This window comes from Notolepis coatsorum (genome assembly GCF_963971535.1).
Source record: "Notolepis coatsorum genome assembly, chromosome: 18".
NCBI lineage: Eukaryota > Metazoa > Chordata > Actinopteri > Aulopiformes > Paralepididae > Notolepis > Notolepis coatsorum.
The window spans coordinates 49,508,946-49,526,273 of NC_140182.1; the positions used below are offsets into that span (position 1 = coordinate 49,508,946).

Here is a 17,328-nt window from a genome sequence, read left to right on the forward strand (position 1 = left end):
AGCATATACATTTATTAGTGTTACCATTTGACCTTCCATTTTCCCCGCTGGTGGGTGGGGAGTAGTGGCTCTCCTAGTGAGAGGGCTCCCCCTAGTGGCTACAACAAGCGCACTATATATGTGCAGCTCTCTCTGTGTGTGACCTGTTCCGAGCCCCCGGTCAAAAAGCTCTGCTTTAGTCACTTTCATGTTCTCGTCTAATTGTGTTATGCGACATGTGTATTCCTGAGTTCCTTTAATGTCCGTCTCCATATATCTCTTGAATGCACATGTCCTTTTTTATCACTTTCGGTTTAATTATCTCGCATGTGTTTTGTCATCTTCTTCCTGAATAACAAGTATTTTTCTTTCTTGTATTGTGTGCGTCATATGTATATCAGTTTAATGTGTCTCGAATCTCTATGCCTTCCTTTCTAACTTTTGGTTTAATTATAATTATCTCATATGCAATTTACTATCTTCTCACTACACTATCAGTCCTTCTCCTGTTTACCTTAATCTGTATTGTGTGTGTGTATTGTACTCATCCTCCCTTTGATCACCACGTCTCATCTCCGCCCCCTTTCTCCGTGTCTTTGCGTCCTTCTTCTCCGTTGATTTGCTTTGAATCGATTCAGATCTCTTTCACATTCCCGTCCTCCTCGCGTGTAGCTTATTCCCAGCGGAAGAGTGCGTTGCGTGCTTCCGTGTTTTCTCTGATTGGCCATGACGCCCATGTGACCACGGCAGCGCGAGAGAGCTGCAGTGCGGAAATAGGCTGTCTATTGCCTCGCGCTGCAGCGCGGAAATAGGCTGTCTATTGCCATTCTCTAAGACAAACTCTAACCTTAACCAGCTCCTTAACAGCGCCTAAACTTAACCCTTCTAACCTTAACCAACTCCGAAACAATGCCTAACCTTAACCTTAACCATGCCTAACCTTAACCTTAACCATAACCAACTCCGAAAGAATATTGCCATTCTCTAAGACAAACTCTAACCTTAACCAGCTCCTTAACAGCGCCTAAACTTAACCCTTCTAACCTTAACCAACTCCGAAACAATGCCTAACCTTAACCTTAACCTTAATGCCTAAACTTAACCGGCGAAAGAATGCATGTTAAAAAAAAAAAAAAGATTGAAAGGATTCGAACTTGTCACCAACGGACCGCAGGACCGCAGCGCTGCCAGTTGAGCTAAGCGTCGAATGAAAATCATCTGGGATTACGGCTACATAATGCCGCAAGCTCTGCCGCAAGCTCTGCCGCTCCGCTCTGCGGCTGCCGCGCCTGCCGCGGGGCGTGTCGCAGCCAATCAGGGAAAACGCGGAAGCACTCGGCAGCACTCTTCCTCTGGGAATAAGCAATAAGCGTCCTCCTCGCCTCCTCCTCGTCCCCCGCCGACCCTGGTCCATCTCCTCGCCTTCTCCAACCTCTGCAGCAGCGTCGGTCTCTCGTCTCCTCCTCCCGGCACCTTCCATCCTCTCTGGTTCATGTCCCTCGCCACCTCCCGCATGTCGCCGTACAGCTTTGCGCCTTCATTCCAATGGACCTTCAGCGTGGTCATTGGCGATTGAAATCTGATTCCGCCTTCCTTCAGAGATTTTTTTTTTTTTTTTTTAAACTTTGACCAACGAAAAACAAATACAACCACCACCTGCCAGGCCCCGCCCCTATAGAGGCGTACTCTATAAAATACTAGGCATGGTCACCACTCACTCTTCCTCTATTTTGTTTCCATCATAGCGGTCGCAAGTCGCCCTATGTAACTAGTGCTATGAAAATATTAGAGAAATTGCGTAATGTTGAATGCTTACCGGAGGTTTGCTTACCCCTGGAATCTTCGGGGCATGTTTCAGCGAAACGTCGGGCCTATTCTGATGTTTCCTCGTCTGGTGGCAGCAGATCAAGGAGCAGCGTGCAAGGTTTGGCTATCGAGCCGGCTTGTACACAGGTAGGCCCTGTGTCATCAGGCATTGATGTTGGTGTTAGTAATGCTGTGGAGTGTGTGTCGGCGCCAGGGGCGGAATGGCTTGGTGAACGTTCCACTGCAGTGGACGATTTCCTGGCGATCCTGGAGCATGCTGCTAACACTAATGCTACTAATGCTACTGCTAATGCTAATGCTGAAATGGGTCGTTGTTCTAATATTCCCCGCCGCGGGACGTTGCCGCTTTTCCCTCCTCTTGCCCGGTTCATTGATGAAGGTCAGTCGGTAGCTAATGTGGGGGGTTTCGCTGAGTCTTATTTACCTTTTTTACGGGTAAAAGGGCTGACAACAGGGTGCAGGCCGGGTGTACCGTGGCTATGTAGCCAGGTAGCTTTGATCCTGTGCCCCGGCGGGGATGAACGATGTCCCACCCGGCCGATGCTTGAGAGCGAATCGGCTCCGAGGGTGGCAGTATGGACGGATGAGTGGTATACTGCTGCAGGATGGTTTTTAGCGGCGGCCAGTGTTATGGCTCAGCTGGCTATTTTCCTATCCACATTGGCGTTGGGTAGTGGGGCTATGGGTCCAGCCGACATTATAAACATGTTGCATGTTTGTGGTGTTATAGAGATCTTGACTCAGTCGCAAGCTATAACTGTGGGGAGGATTAGGATGCTATCAACGTTTGTTAATAGGCATGTCTGGTTGGAGCACTCTCCTCTTGGGGAAGAGGATAGGTTTTTTCTCCTCACAACTCCTTTTTCCACGGAAGGACTTTTTGGTCGTTCTGTGGAGGCGCAGGCGGTTGTTGATCTGGGTCCCACACCGCCTCACGCTGTGCAGCCAGAGGTTGGAGCACGGCCTCGTCAACGACTGTGGCGAGGCCCTCGACAGGCGGCCATGTTTCCCCCGCCAGTGGTACCTTGGGCAGAGAGTCAACGGGGATCCACAAGGCCGACAGCCTTGGCGGCCGAGGGATAGGCCATTTTGGGTGAATTCGGCTTGGATCAAACAAGCCGTCGTCATTCTGCCGCGTCACCAACGGAAGAGGGGCTCTGATCGTTTTCCTTTGGCTGCGGGCCGCAAACCTTCTTTGAAGCGCATGCGGCCCCACTTTTCACTTCTCATGGGGACAGGGGCTGACACCCAGTTGATGGCTGAGCCTGGGTCTGTCCGTGAGAATGTTGTGCTGTCGCGTGGCTCCTGCACCACACGTTGTGTGATGGGTGAGCCTGGTGTTACGGCTGCCACTAGTTACAGTGGTCAGCAGGGGGACTCGAGGCCTCTTCAGTTGAATGCACAGCAAGGGTTACCCCGGCCTCGCCTTCGCCAGGCGGGGTGTCACGCTGATGCCTCCCACTCCCGTGAGAGCGGCAGTGGTCTGCAAAGAAGAGGCAAGCGTGATTTGGGTGATAGCAATATCACTGCAGGGCTACGGCGTGTAGGACCCCATGGGGTCCTCACGCCTTGCGTGTCTAGCTGTAGAACAACTCCTCAGCATGCGCTAGAGGGGTGTTCAGGGGGGGGTGTGTGTCAACCAGTTTGATGGCAGCTTCTCCCGTATCAAACCGGCCCTTTCTGTCGGGGTCACCCCTTGGGTGCGTCGCACAGCGGGAGGGACCGGGCCAACTATCTACTGTTCCTTGCGGCCCAGCATCAGTTGACGGCGGGTGCGCTGTGGGATTATTTTCACATATGGCGACAAGAATGCCGTTTGGAGGGGTGGATAGAAAGAACGTTGAGGGAGGGGCTTGTTTTGCAGTTCGCACAACCCCACCCTCCGTTCTCAGGTTTGGTGCCGACCCTATTGTCAGGGTCGGAAGCAGTGACAGCCCTGGCCGACGAGATCCAATCTCTGTTGGCGAAGCAGGCCGTAGTCGTGATCACGAGAGAGGACGCAATGTCAGGCGTCTACTCCCGTTATTTTCTGGTGCCCAAGAAAAAGGGGGGGGTCAGACCTATACTGGATCTGTCCGCGTTCAATCGTATGATTGTAGCGAGACTGTTCAGGATGTTGACCGTCAAACTCCTGCTGCTTGCTGTCAGAAGGGGAGACTGGTTCACCTCCATAGACCTGAAGGATGCGTATTTTCACATCCCGATTTACCCTCCTCATAGGAAGTTCCTACGGTTCCTGTTTCAGGGCGTAGCTTACGAGTACCAGAGGTTGCCGTTCGGCTATTCTCTGGCTCCCCGCACATTCACCAAGTGCGTAGCGACTGCGCTGGAGCCTCTACATCGTCGGGGAATACGGGTTCTATTCTATCTCTACGACATTCTACTCCTCAGCCGGTCGGAGGAGGTAGCCAGGTCTCATACCAGGCTGGTTGTGGAATTCCTCACCAGGCTGGGTTTTGCTGTGAACTGGAAGAAGAGTACACCTCTTCCCAGTCAACAGGTGGAGTACTTGGGCTTGACGCTGAGGTCAAGGCCCATGATTGTAACCCTCTCGGAGCAGCGGAGGGTGTCTATCCTACACGCGCTCTGGGGTTTCCGTCTGGGAGGGACGGTCACGGCGCTGCAAGTGATGCGCCTGCTCGGTATGATGGCATCTGCTCACACTGTGGTTCCTCTTGGCCTCCTCTTTATGAGGAGGATACAGAGGTGGTTCTTCTCTATGGGAATAGATCCGGTGAGGGACAAATGGAAACGGTTGACGGTTCCTTTGTCGATATGGGGAGATCTCGCCCATTGGAGGAGGCTATCCTCACCATTGGGGTCCCCAAGGGCAGCAGGCGCTCACACGTCACGGTCTTCACCGACGCCTCTCTCACGGGTTGGGGAGGGACGTGTCGGACCAACGCAGTGGGGGGCAGCTGGACGAAGGTCCATGCTGGCCCGTCTACCCCGCACATCAATGTGTTGGAATTGAAGGCGGTCCTCCTGGTCCTCAAACGGTTCGACTACCTGGTGGTAGGCGAGCACGTTCTGGTCAGAACGGACATTGTGACGGCAGCGGCGTATATCAACAGGCAGGGTGGGACTTGTTCCATCCGCCTGCACCGGGCGGCGGTCGAACTTTGGCTATGGGCATCTCGCAGGCTGCGCAGTCTGAGGGCGCTCCACATCCCTGGTGTAGAGAATGTGGGCGCAGATATGATGTCTCGGGGCGGTCCTCGTTACGACGAGTGGGAACTCCGCCACGATATAATCAGGGATCGCTTCGGGGAGGCCTCGGTGGATCTGTTTGCGAGCCGACGTTCTCACAAGTGCCCCTTGTGGTTCTCGGTCAGTCGGGCAGATCATCCCCCCTTGGGGGTGGATGCCTTCTCGATCTTTCCATGGCCGCCCGGTCTTCTGTACGCCTTTCCTCCTGTACAGCTGTTGAGTCAGCTGTTGGAGCGGCTATGGAGGGAGCGCAGGACGGTGATCCTGGTCGTGCCGGACCGGGGCACGGCAGTGTGGTTCCCGGTCTTGATCCAGCTACTGGTCGCTCCGCCTTGGGTTATTCCTTGGTCGGCGACGGCCCTCTCTCAGCAACACGGGTCGCTGTTTCAGTACCCAGTGTTGGGCCAACGTCTGATGGTGTGGCTGGTGGGAGGGTAAGTCTGGAGAGGATGGACCCTTCTGTGGTTGATACCATCCAGAATGCGCATGCTCCCTCCACTGTCGCGCTTTATGCGGGCAGATGGCGTATGTTCCAAGAGTGGTGTAAGGCGGGGGGCCGGGACCCAGTCTCCTGCCCCCTGGATGCTGTCCTTGGTTACCTCCAGTCTCTCCTTGATAGACTGTCGACTTCGACGGTGAGGGTATATGCAGCAGCTATATCCTCCTATCATGAGGGATTTGAGGGGGATGTCTTGTTCAGCCACCCTCTTGTGAAGCGTTTCCTGCTTGGCGCTCGAAGCGTTAAGCCAGTGCAACGCTCTTTGGCTCCGAGTTGGGATCTTCAATTGGTCCTCGGTCGGTTGTTCTTGGCCCCGTTTGAGCCGCTTGAGCAAGCGCCGTTGGGACGGCTGTCGTTCAAGACCGCGTTCTTGCTGGCTGTCACCTCCGCTAAACGCGTGGGTGAGCTCTGTGCTCTTTCGGTACGTCCAGAGTGTCTGTCTTTTCGTTCCGATTGCGGTGCCACTCTGCGGCCTAATCCTGCCTTTGTGCCTAAAAATATCCGGAGTTCCTTCCGCTCCAGGGATATTGTGGTTCAGGCGTTTCATCCGCCTCCTCACGCTAGTGAGTTAGATGCGGGCCTTCACCTGTCATGTCCGGTCCGTGCTTTGGGAATTTACCTCAGCCATACTCAGGACCTCAGGGTTACGGATCAGCTTTTTGTCTGTCATGGTGGTTCTCGTGCCGGTAAGGCACTATCGAAACAGCGCCTGTCCCATTGGTTGTGCGAGGGCATTGCCCTCTGCTACACGTTGGCCGAGCTGGATCCCCCTGGGGGCGTCAGGGCGCACTCCACTCGTGGGGTGGCTGCCTCTGCCGCTCTGCTGGGTGGGGCCTCGGTGGAGGACATCTGTGCTGCAGCTTCATGGTCCTCCCCGGGCCCCTTTGTAAGGTTTTACCTCATGGACATGACCGGGGGTTCTGTCTCCCAGGCGGTTCTGGGGTCTGTGGCCTCTCCTGCTTCCCGTCCTTTGGTAGGGTAGCAGGGGTGTGTGGGTATGGGCCACAGTGTGTTGGGTCACACGTGGTTCCGCCTGTGCTGTGTGTTCAAGGGGTTCTAGTTCCCTCTTGCTTGCACTCGGGTGGAGTTGACTGCGCCCCCCCTTCATTAGGAAGGATGGGGTGACGGGACTCCCCAACCCCTTGATGTGGGCTTACGGGTCCTCAGGGGGTGCATCTGTCGGGCCTTGCGTCCGCTCTACCCCATATCTCGGTATGGCTTAAGAGCGGGACGCGATGGCCAAGTACGATAATATAACGACAGGTTATGTATATAACCTAGTTATATGAGTACTGGCTAAGCGTCCCGCTCTTAAGCGGCCCTGAGTTCCCTTGGGGAATCTTTTCCTGGAAACAGGTTTTTTACGAGGAAGAGTGAGTGGTGACCATGCCTAGTATTTTATAGAGTACGCCTCTATAGGGGCGGGGCCTGGCAGGTGGTGGGTGTATTTGTTTTTCGTTGATGGTGTACAGTAGGTACATGAGATGAGGTTTGATTTGATTTGATTACGGATCCCCATTAGCTGGTGCCATGGCAACCAGCTAGTCTTCCTGGGGTCCACACAAAAAAACATACAAAAACAATTATTGCAAAACAGAATGATTAAAAACCAGTACTCAACATACAATACACAATGAAACTAACAATTAAGATGGCTAAAATTACATGCAAGCAAAGAAACAGAAAACAAAAAAACAAAACAAAACAAAATACAAAATACAGTGTTAAATACAATTTAAGATTGTTTTTAAAATTGAATTGAATTGAGGTATATCTCGGTATGGCTTAAGAGCAGGACGCTTAGCCAGTACTCATATAACTAGGTTATATACATAACCTGTCGGCAGCATGAGTGAAGATAGAGCTGCTCTACCACGGTGCTCAAAGTGTGCACACAGACAACACAGCTCCAGCCAGAATTGTGGGTGCGCTGGAGTGTAGACTAGGTACATGCGGTGCATTAGTGCATGGATAGCAATTAATAAGAGGAAAAACAATAAGAATTGATATATTTAAGCATGACTTTATTGAAATGTGGGACACTTATTGAAATGCTGTGCATTTCTCTTCTTTTGCGGGACGTGGGACAAAGGGCTAAAATACAGGACTGTCCTGCACCAATCAGGACGTTTGGTCACCCTATATAGCAGTGTTATAACATTAAAAAAACGACTTTGAAATGCAGTACAGTTAGCCCTTTCACTACCACACTACAGAAGGTTAACCTTTCACTACCACACTACAGACAGTTAACCGGGAAGAAGAGCTTTAATTGCATATTAATAAAAAAATAAATACGTATGATACTGTATTGTACGTTATATCATATTACATTATATAATCATATTATAATTAATTTGTATATTATATTGAACTATATTTGCAGTATATGCTATTATATTATGGTACTATATTGTATATATCATGTACTATATATCTCACATCACATTATATATGTGCTGTTACACTATTATGTACTATATACTATTATATATACTATTATATACTGCAGGTATACTATACTGTAATGTGTACTGTAATGTGTACTATATGTGTGTACTGTAATGTGTACTATATGTATGTACTATGTATGTATGTAAATGAAAAAACAAAAACAAAAGAAACGTAAGTCTTCAGGGGTAGGGCCCGACAAGCCTAGTGCTTCTCCCTAGCCCCTTTCGGACAATTGGACAATGCTGCAATAGCAGCTGGTAAAACGTTGACGATTTATGGAATGACCGTTGTTATGTGTCCAAAGCACGAAATAAAAAATAACTGAACTGAACTGAACGGAACTGGTATTGAAAGGTTAACTGTCTGTAGTGTGATAGTGAAAGGTTAACCTTCTGTAGTGTGGTAGTGAGTGATCCCTGAACATTGCGTATCACAGATCACAGAGTACGGGGATGACACAGAACACAGAACACAGGAAGAGTGCACTGAAGGCGTGTAAGCATGCCCTGGTGCTTCAAATTGATTGGTCTATATACAATCTAACAAGTTAACTGCCTGTCAATCAAAAGAGGTCAGACTTGTTACAATTTAAACAAACCAAGTCAGTCAGAAGATCCTTAAGAACTTCTACTCATGCACAATAGAGAGCATCCTGACTGGCAATATCACCTCCTGGTTTGGGAATAGCACCGCACAAGACCGTAGCAGACTACAGAGAGTGGCCCGTTCAGCCGAACGCACAATTGGAGGGGGGCTTCCCACTCTCCAGGACATTTACAACAAGCGGTGCATGGGTAAGGCTAAGAGAATTATCAAAGACTCCAGCCACCCAAACAACTGCCTCTTTGAACTGCTGTGGTCAGGCAAGCGATACCGGAGTCTCATGGCAAGTACAGAGAGACTCAGAAGAAGCTTCTATCCTCAGGCCATCAGAATGCTAAATGACAATAACACTATGTATCAACCATCAAATGCACTCACAGCACACACATCCACACGCACACACTCACTTTAAAACAAACAACTCACTGCAGCATCCACTTTACCCACTTTAGAACACCTAAACACACTTTATATTTATTGGTAAAGAATTTGCACTACAACCCATACCTCATTACACCTTACTGTAAATTGTACCTAAATTGTACCTCATCCCATTTCTGCTTTGTACTGTATAGTATATTGTATTGTAACTCAGTTACTTCTACTCTGCATCTACGTATTTGACTTCTATTTTATACTTGCTATACTTATTTTATACTTTTCAATTTTTGTCTAGCACAGTCTCTGGAGCGTAACAAAAAGAAGCATTTTGTATAAAAGTATTCTGTACTTCTGTATGACAACTAATAAAGAAACTTGAAACTTGAAACTTAACACAGAGGGGATGTTACCATTTAGAGAACAAAGGGAAAATAATTGCGAAAATGGACTTTGCTTTGGTTATATGAGGTTGGGAATTGTAGATTATAGGTCGATTATATTTGGGTGGGAATGTGAATATAAATAAAAATGTGTTATATACCTTTATGAGTGCATGTATGTGGCTATTTAAATATTAAAATATGAGAGATTCATCTAAATTCAATCATCACTATCAACTTGGATGAAATGCTGATGGCCACAAGGGGACGCTCGTCCGTTACTGTCTGTCAATTCAACCTTCATTTCGAATGAACGACTTCCATGTATTCATCACTGTGTCACGTAAAACTCTACCTTAAAGTTTCATTTTGAGTTGATTTCCCCTTTAATGCTACCTTTTTCCCTGCATGCTAAACATGTCTGACAGTACAAATCTCTTAATCCTGCCGGTGAGAGAGCTGGGATTAAAAGGGGAGGAACACTTCGCAAAGACAGCAGAAAGCAAAACTGCACTTTCGGCCCCTATACCCTCGCTCTCCCCACCTCACCTGGAGGAGATGACAAGATTGAGGGTCTGATCTTCTCTCCTTCTCCCTGTATAAACAACACGATAAACCATTTTGCTCACGCGACGCGAAGAGCATCGTGTGAAGGTTGTCAACTTTCTTCGTACGTTCACCAGGGCGAAACACTAAGCGTGGCTATCAATGAACAAATCCTTTCATAGTCCTTCCTTTGAGTAATGAATACATTATTGATCATTCTCCAACCTCCTTCTCCGAGGCCCCTGGATAATCACATCTGCCCTGATTCCACACTGGCAGAGCTCCTGCTCCTCTATGGCCCACAGGCTATTAAAGCCTTGACAAGGACATGGCTCTGTTATGGTCAGAGAGAGCAAACACACACACGCACGCACGCACACATGCACGGACACACACACACACACACACACACACACACACACACACACACACACACACACACACACACACACACACATACACACATATACGCACGGCTGGATTCACTATATCAATAACTCACTCCTCAACTCAGTCTTTTGATAGATCTAGGAAAATATTAGAGCGAGATTATAAGATATGAGATATGCTGAAAATAGTAAAAAGCAGAGTTAAAATTAAAGATATTCAGTTTGATGTGTGTGAGTAAAAATAGAAATCAATGACAATTCATTAATGTAAAAATGACACAGCGGGATGGTAATCAGCGTATTGTTCAACTCTCAATTCCCCCCCCCCCCCGGCATCTGGTCTTTCTTATGCTATTGAATTCCACTGTGGTTTTTATGGACGGAGCTATGCACGCTCTCAGCACCATAACCAGGACACCCTCGGCTCGTTAATTCTTCTCATTGTTATAGAACTTCGATTCAATTACCCCTGGCTGGGAAACTAAAGGCAGAAAGTGGGCTAGAATATAGAAAAGGGTGCAAATTCCTCCATGTTAAATCATGTTCAATGGTCCTCGACTGAATAAATTCACAGGGCCAGCAGCGCTCTAACAGAGGAGGTGGCGTCGTTTTATTGGTTATTCGTGACAAAGAGAACAGCTTTTGCGAGACGTCGTTTATGGGTTTAATAACTGTGAGCCGCGCGCGCTGATTATCAATCACAATATTTACTTTGTGATTTGCAAGCGTCCCGGAGCCGGACCCCCTTTTGCCCATCTGAGACGTGAGCACGACGGAGGTCAGGGGGGAGTAGAGGGGATACTCACGCACACACAGGTCACCACTCTCAAAGTATCCAGGACAACACTGCGAGCGGCGTCTGTACATGGTCCTCACTCCCCGCCGATAAGCCGTCTTATAGCTGATCCTGAAAAACAGACATGCGGGGGGGGGGGGGGGGGGGGGGCGTGTGACCTTTCTTGAAGGACGAGCAAACAGTCGGCTTGCAACAATAAAAATGTGCTTCATCTCGTTTTCCTTGGTAAAACGGGTGTATTCAGAAAGTAGAACATCGACAAAACAAAGGTGAATTAAAAATGAGAAACGTATGATGGAGGACATCTGCAGTGGAGCAGTCGATATTCAGGCAGTGACTCAAGATGTACTTAGCTTTTAAGTTGAGATGCCCACTATAAACCTCAAGGCAGTAATTAAAACTGACACTGTGAGGTGATGACCTGCTGTACGGGGCGCCGAATGTCAAATCTTACGTGTCGAAAAATATCAGCACATTTTCACCACGTTTAGCTGCTAAATGCATCTTTTAAAAATAACTCGGTGCAACTCTTTACATGTCACTTTTTATCATAATGTGATGGCTAAATGTTAATGAAACATTTAACTAAATATTTAATTAGGGTTAGGATACATGAACCTGACGTACCTAATCCCGTCCTGACTCTTATATGTAAGGGATAATGTATAGCTACGAGGTCATTGTCGCAAAATAATTGACCGACACGGAGTTTAAAATACCGAGCCGCTTCGGCGAGGTGTTTTAAACGTCAGTGAAGGTCAATTATTTTGCGACAATGACCGAGTATAGCTATACATTATCCCGCTTATTACATGGCTAACTTACTAACAATATACCTAATTCATTTTACATCGACTCGCAACACTGGTTCTGGCTGCGTTCTGACTCCGCTCGTCGCTCCGCCCCCTGTCATCGCCGGCAGCAGAACACCGGCAGTGTCTAATTGCACTGAAACAGTGTGTGTCAGTGGGCTTGATTGCGAACAGCTGCGCACTGCGGCCATTATTGTCCCACAGCGGTCATTATTGAAAAAGAATGACCGCTGTCGGGAGGCTATTGACCAATCACAAGCAAGCATTTCGGCGAATGTGAAAACGCCATGTAATAATAATATATAATGTATATTGATATAAAGTATAATGAAGTTTAGATTATAATTGGATTCAAATGTATTGCACAGAGTGCAAGGTAAGAGTAGAGTGCATTAACAATATACAGTGTAACAAGTGATTAAATGGAATATAATGTAACAAAGCTACTGAGTAAATAGACTAATCTGATGTATGTACAGTATTATTATGTACAGTGATACAGGTATAAATACACTATGGTGTAAGTAATTCTGGCCAGTGGTCTAACTAGTAAGAGTAGGTATGGGATATACATATAGTATACAGGTATGTATACAGCTGAAGTGCTAACATTATGAAACACTTTTAACGTTTTTTTCCCCTCATGATCCAGCAGGAAGAGGAGCACATTATTTTGCAGGTCTATTTGCATGTTAGCTCAACATTGAGTTAGCACCACCCACCTATTTGCATGTTAGCTCAACATTGAGTTAGCACCACCCACCTATTTGCATGTTAGCTAAATATTTAGTTAGCACCACCCACATATTTGCATGTTAGCTAAATATTTAGTTTGCAACATCTACAGTTAACATTTAGCTAAATATTTAGTTTGGCAATGTCTAGATTTAATATTTAGTTAAATATTTAGTTTACAAACTGCATGTGTAGTTTGTAAATGTCATCCCATGTAATCACATACCCTTAATGTGAGGAAAAGGTGACATGTAAGAGCTGCAAAAAAATTTTTAAGATACATTTAGCAGCTAAATGTGGTGAAAGATGTGCTGTTATTTGTAATCTTGACACTAATTCTGACCCCCTCAGAATTACTCTCAGCTACGTAAACACAAGGCAACAGGTCACGTGACCTTCCCAGACCCGGCTTCCTCGTGAGGGACTGGAAAGGGCTGAGGGCTACAGTACTGATGAGGTTGCATGGGGAACAAACCAGACGACCGCCCTGAACTCACCTGTGCCGAGTGCATTTGAACCAGTTGAGAATGTCAGTGCATCTGGTGTAGTAGATCTGGTCAAACGGGTGGGCGTAGGACTCCTGGATGGTCACAGCGTAGCTAAAACAGAGGACATTCAGGACATTCAGGACATTTAGGACACAGGGACACCGTCATAGTCACTGCAACTGAGCTCATAGAGACAGAAGAACTATTGGGGGGAACTATTTGAGAAAGGTTTGCAGATTCTGTCCGTTTTTGTGTCTTCGGGAAACAAATAGAATAATAATTTTAAAACATGCAGACAGGACTCGAAAGAACATATTAATTTTGGGATTTATGTGATAAATGTCAACAGGTGCAGTCTAAGGACATCGGAGAACCTTGCCAATGATGGCAATTCCAATATCACCCCCAAAGCCACAAAAACATCCCAATTAGAGAATTCATTTTTTATGCCAACAGGGTGTCATCAGGAACCCTAACTAAGTACCCTCACCTCAGTCAGGCACTAGTCCAGACCATAATATATCTTCACAGCTCTCCCTCCTCCCAGCCGCAATTATTCCTGCTTATTTTTCACAAGTGACACTACCCGGCACAACTAATAATTATTCAGGCAATATGGCTGTAGTGATTGATTAGGATGAGAGTGCACTGATCAATTTGCCTGCGTATTTCATTTGGAGCGGCATCTCCTCCCACTCCTCGGTGCCCGGTGACTCGTGTGGAGTGAGATCAATAATGTCCTGTAGACTCTGTGAATAGATCTCAAGCTCTGGTTTAAAGAGCCCATCGCAGGTAGTACATCTCCGGAAAGGGTTCTGAGACCTGAACATGTCAAGCAAAGATATATACAGTAGTAGTATATATACTAGAGTAGCTGACATTGTGGACTGTCAGCGAGAACTCCGGATTCCCTCATGGCTTCCTGGTGCAGAATATTCAAAGTGTTCCCTGTCTGGGTCACCCTCACCTCTCCCAGTGGCTGCAGACGTTGGGGTCGTCTGGGTTGAGGCTCCATGTGGTGGTGGGGAAGCCCAGCAAAGCCAACAGGACCAGGGCCAGCAGGGCGCAGAAAGACCCCATGCTTCACCCTGACCAAGGAAAAGGGGGATTGGGTATAAGGTACTTGAAAACAGAATCCTGTTCATTCTAGGAGATGATTATCAAAACGGACTCCAAAACCTTATTCAACGTGTGCTCGCTCCACTGTCGGCCCCCGTCACTGGACACACAGCGTGTCAGCGAGAGGCAGGACAGAGAGGGGGAGACTCCCTTTGACAGTGACAGAGAGGTTGATTTGTTTAAACTGGCAGGTTATTTCATTAGATGTATATGGCAGGTGAAGAGCGTGTGCGATGAAAGGACATGACAGTGATGGATTTTTATACACATACACAAGTCTTACCTCTGCAGATCACTACCAAACACAAAGGACATTATGAATGACATATGCGTGAGTGACACATGGGGTAATGGACAAATATCAGTATCAGCAATGCCTACATTATTCTATAGTGTATAGCCAACTCCTGCTGTCCATGTATTCATTGCACATAACAGAGTCTCTGGAGAACAGCCTGTTCAAGCTAGGCCACTTTTCCACAGTTTACGTCGGAGTAATTTCAATGTCACCTGACTCAGGGCATTCCCTGTTTTCTACGAATGCAGAAATCGAAAAGCAGCCCTAAGCGGATGCTGACTCCCATTTCTGAATGTGTGTGTGTGTGTGTGTGTGTTTCTGCCTGTGTGGTGTGTGTCATGTGTGTGTAGTGTGTATAGTGTGTGTATAGTGTGCAGTGTGTGCGCATGTCATGCGTGTGTTATGCTAGAGGGATCCGTTGTTCAATATTTCTGAGTGGCTGTTTCCAATAACACCACGCATTCACATGTTCAGCTAATCCTCTGCATTGAGAGGTGTGTGTAGTTCATTCACATGTGAAGGAAAATCAATCAGACCTTCACTCTCCCTAAGTAGCAGTTCATTTAAACAGGCGAGAGGCTAAAGTCACGTTCATTTCCGTATCAGGATCATTAATCAAGATATAAGTTAGACACAAACACACACACACACACACACACACACACACACACACACACACACACACACACACACACACACACACACACACACACACACACACACACACACACACACACACACACTTCTCTGAAATCATCCTGCAGTCCACCACCCAGAGCTATTTCAGCCAATGACTTTGGACAAAGTATAATAGTTCATAAGTCATCGGGTTCTTGATCATAAGAAAGGTGATAAAGTTACAATTATCCTGAATAAGTGGAAAGACTAAGCGAATCAATGGCTTCTAAAAGTTGATAAAAGAGAATTGTGGCTGCGGGCACACACAAGTAAGTTGTCCTGTAGCCCTTGAGAGCAGAGGCAGTGACGGATGGTTACTGCCAGAGAGGCACATGGCCTTAAAGCTCACCTAATCTTACAGTCTGTGGGTCCCTGGGTGTTTGTCCAGAATGCAGAGAGGGTACTTCGCTTTGGTACAAGGTGACAAGAGGCGTCGCCGGGCTCAGAGGCACACAGGCTGGGAGAGGTGATTATGGGTTGCAGAGCTCTGGGAGAGAGGGAAAATAATGAGCTCATGATGACACAGAAGACACACACACAGAACATACACGCTTTGCTCGCTCACTCGCACAAAATTCATAAATATCTTATGAGATCAAGAAAAGCCTCAAAAGGGCTAGTAGTTCGCCAATGTTTCCAGAGTTCTCGCTCTGGAAAAGGCTGATGTAGGCTACTCTCTGTGCACACACCATCCATGCTGGACCAGAGCAGACTTCATATCGTCTTCCACAGATGCGTCTAGTCTGGTCTCCCTAACAGTTGCGCTAGCCTATAAATGGTAAATGGTGCTTTTATATAGCGCTTTTATCGAATTTATCCAATTTGTTCATCACATTTTATCCATTCACTCACACATTCACACACCATGCAACCATGCAAGGTGCCAACCTGCTCATCGGGAAAAGTTAGTGGTTAAGTGTCTTGCTCATGGACACTTCGACATGCTGCACGGGAGGAGCGGGAATCGAATCGGGAACCCCTGGATTACCAGACGACTGCTCTACCTCCCAAGCTACTGTCACCCTAGCCTATAGGGATGAAAGCCTACATTAACTCGAGAGGTCCTCTGAAAATGAATCCAGTCCACACTCCCTGGCCCATGAGTGGCTTGACAACAATGCAGTGTTATTGTAATGATAATGCCGGTCTGAGCGGAATAGTGGCACGTCAGCCGTCAGTCTCATTACGGTGCTCTTAATTATTCCTCCCCAAGGTCAGGGGGTCGGTTGGAGACTCTCTGGCCCATATTCTGTGTTCAGAATGAAGATGAAAACACAAGCACAACAAAAGTGTGGTTGTTTTTGTTCTTTATAGGGATAAATAATTCATTATGTCTCCTCGTCTTTAGATGCAAAATGGTTGCTGACGCACAGCTGAGGGTGAGAACGACAGCCTGCAGAGCCAGAGGTGGATTCACAATATCGCTCTGCCTCGCTCGTCTTTCTTACAAATGTCGATGTTTAGAGAGAGGATGTGAAGCAATTGACCTATCTCAACTCTACCCTCTTTTCTCAATCCTCCAATCACAACTGTTGCTTCCCCTCGGACAAAATAATCAAGAAAAGAAGGCGGGTTTGAGATAGGTCAATTAGAGAGAGGCATTGGGCTGCTTAATACATAATGCTCAGAGTAACAGCACCCAGCTAGCTGTTTTATTTGAAAAATAACATTAACATTTGGATTACTTTAAAGGAACACGCCAACATGGGAAATGCGCTTACCGTCTTCTCCAGAGTCAGACAAGCAGATAGATACCAGTTTCCTCTCTGTGCATTCAGTAGAAAGCTATCCGGCTGCAAACTAGCTTAGCACAAATTAATGGAAGCGGATACGGACCACTAGCCTAGCTTAACTCATTCAGCGCCGGCCATTTTCCTCATCCTGTTCTAGCTAGGCCACGCTTTAAAAGATAGGCGTGCATCACCTTGTTTGTAGAGCTATATCTATATTCTAGGGTGACCAAACGTCCTCTTTTGCCCGGACATGTCCTCTTTTCATGCCCTGTCGGGGGCGTCCGGGGAGGTTTTATAAATTCATGAAAATGTCCGGGTTTCATTGTTTTTCAGTTTCACGGCACTTTGCAAACGTCTGAAGGCTCTGGGCTGCATTTTTCGCCAAACATATAAATTACATA

At 47.2% G+C, this 17,328-nt stretch overlaps 1 protein-coding gene across 1 annotated transcript in view; it reads right to left on the reverse strand.

The window, feature by feature from the left end:
• Positions 1-14,179, reverse strand: part of megf11 (multiple EGF-like-domains 11) — a gene marked incomplete at its 5' end in the record, with an annotated part of 215,223 nt that extends 201,044 nt beyond the window's left edge. Inside the window, 3 exons of the mRNA XM_084334568.1 lie at positions 11,075-11,175; positions 13,109-13,210; positions 14,067-14,179. Coding sequence (XP_084190694.1) covers positions 11,075-11,175; positions 13,109-13,210; positions 14,067-14,179 — 316 coding nt within the window. The remainder of the gene's footprint in view (positions 1-11,074; positions 11,176-13,108; positions 13,211-14,066) is intronic.
• Positions 14,180-17,328: the final 3,149 nt, after the last annotated feature.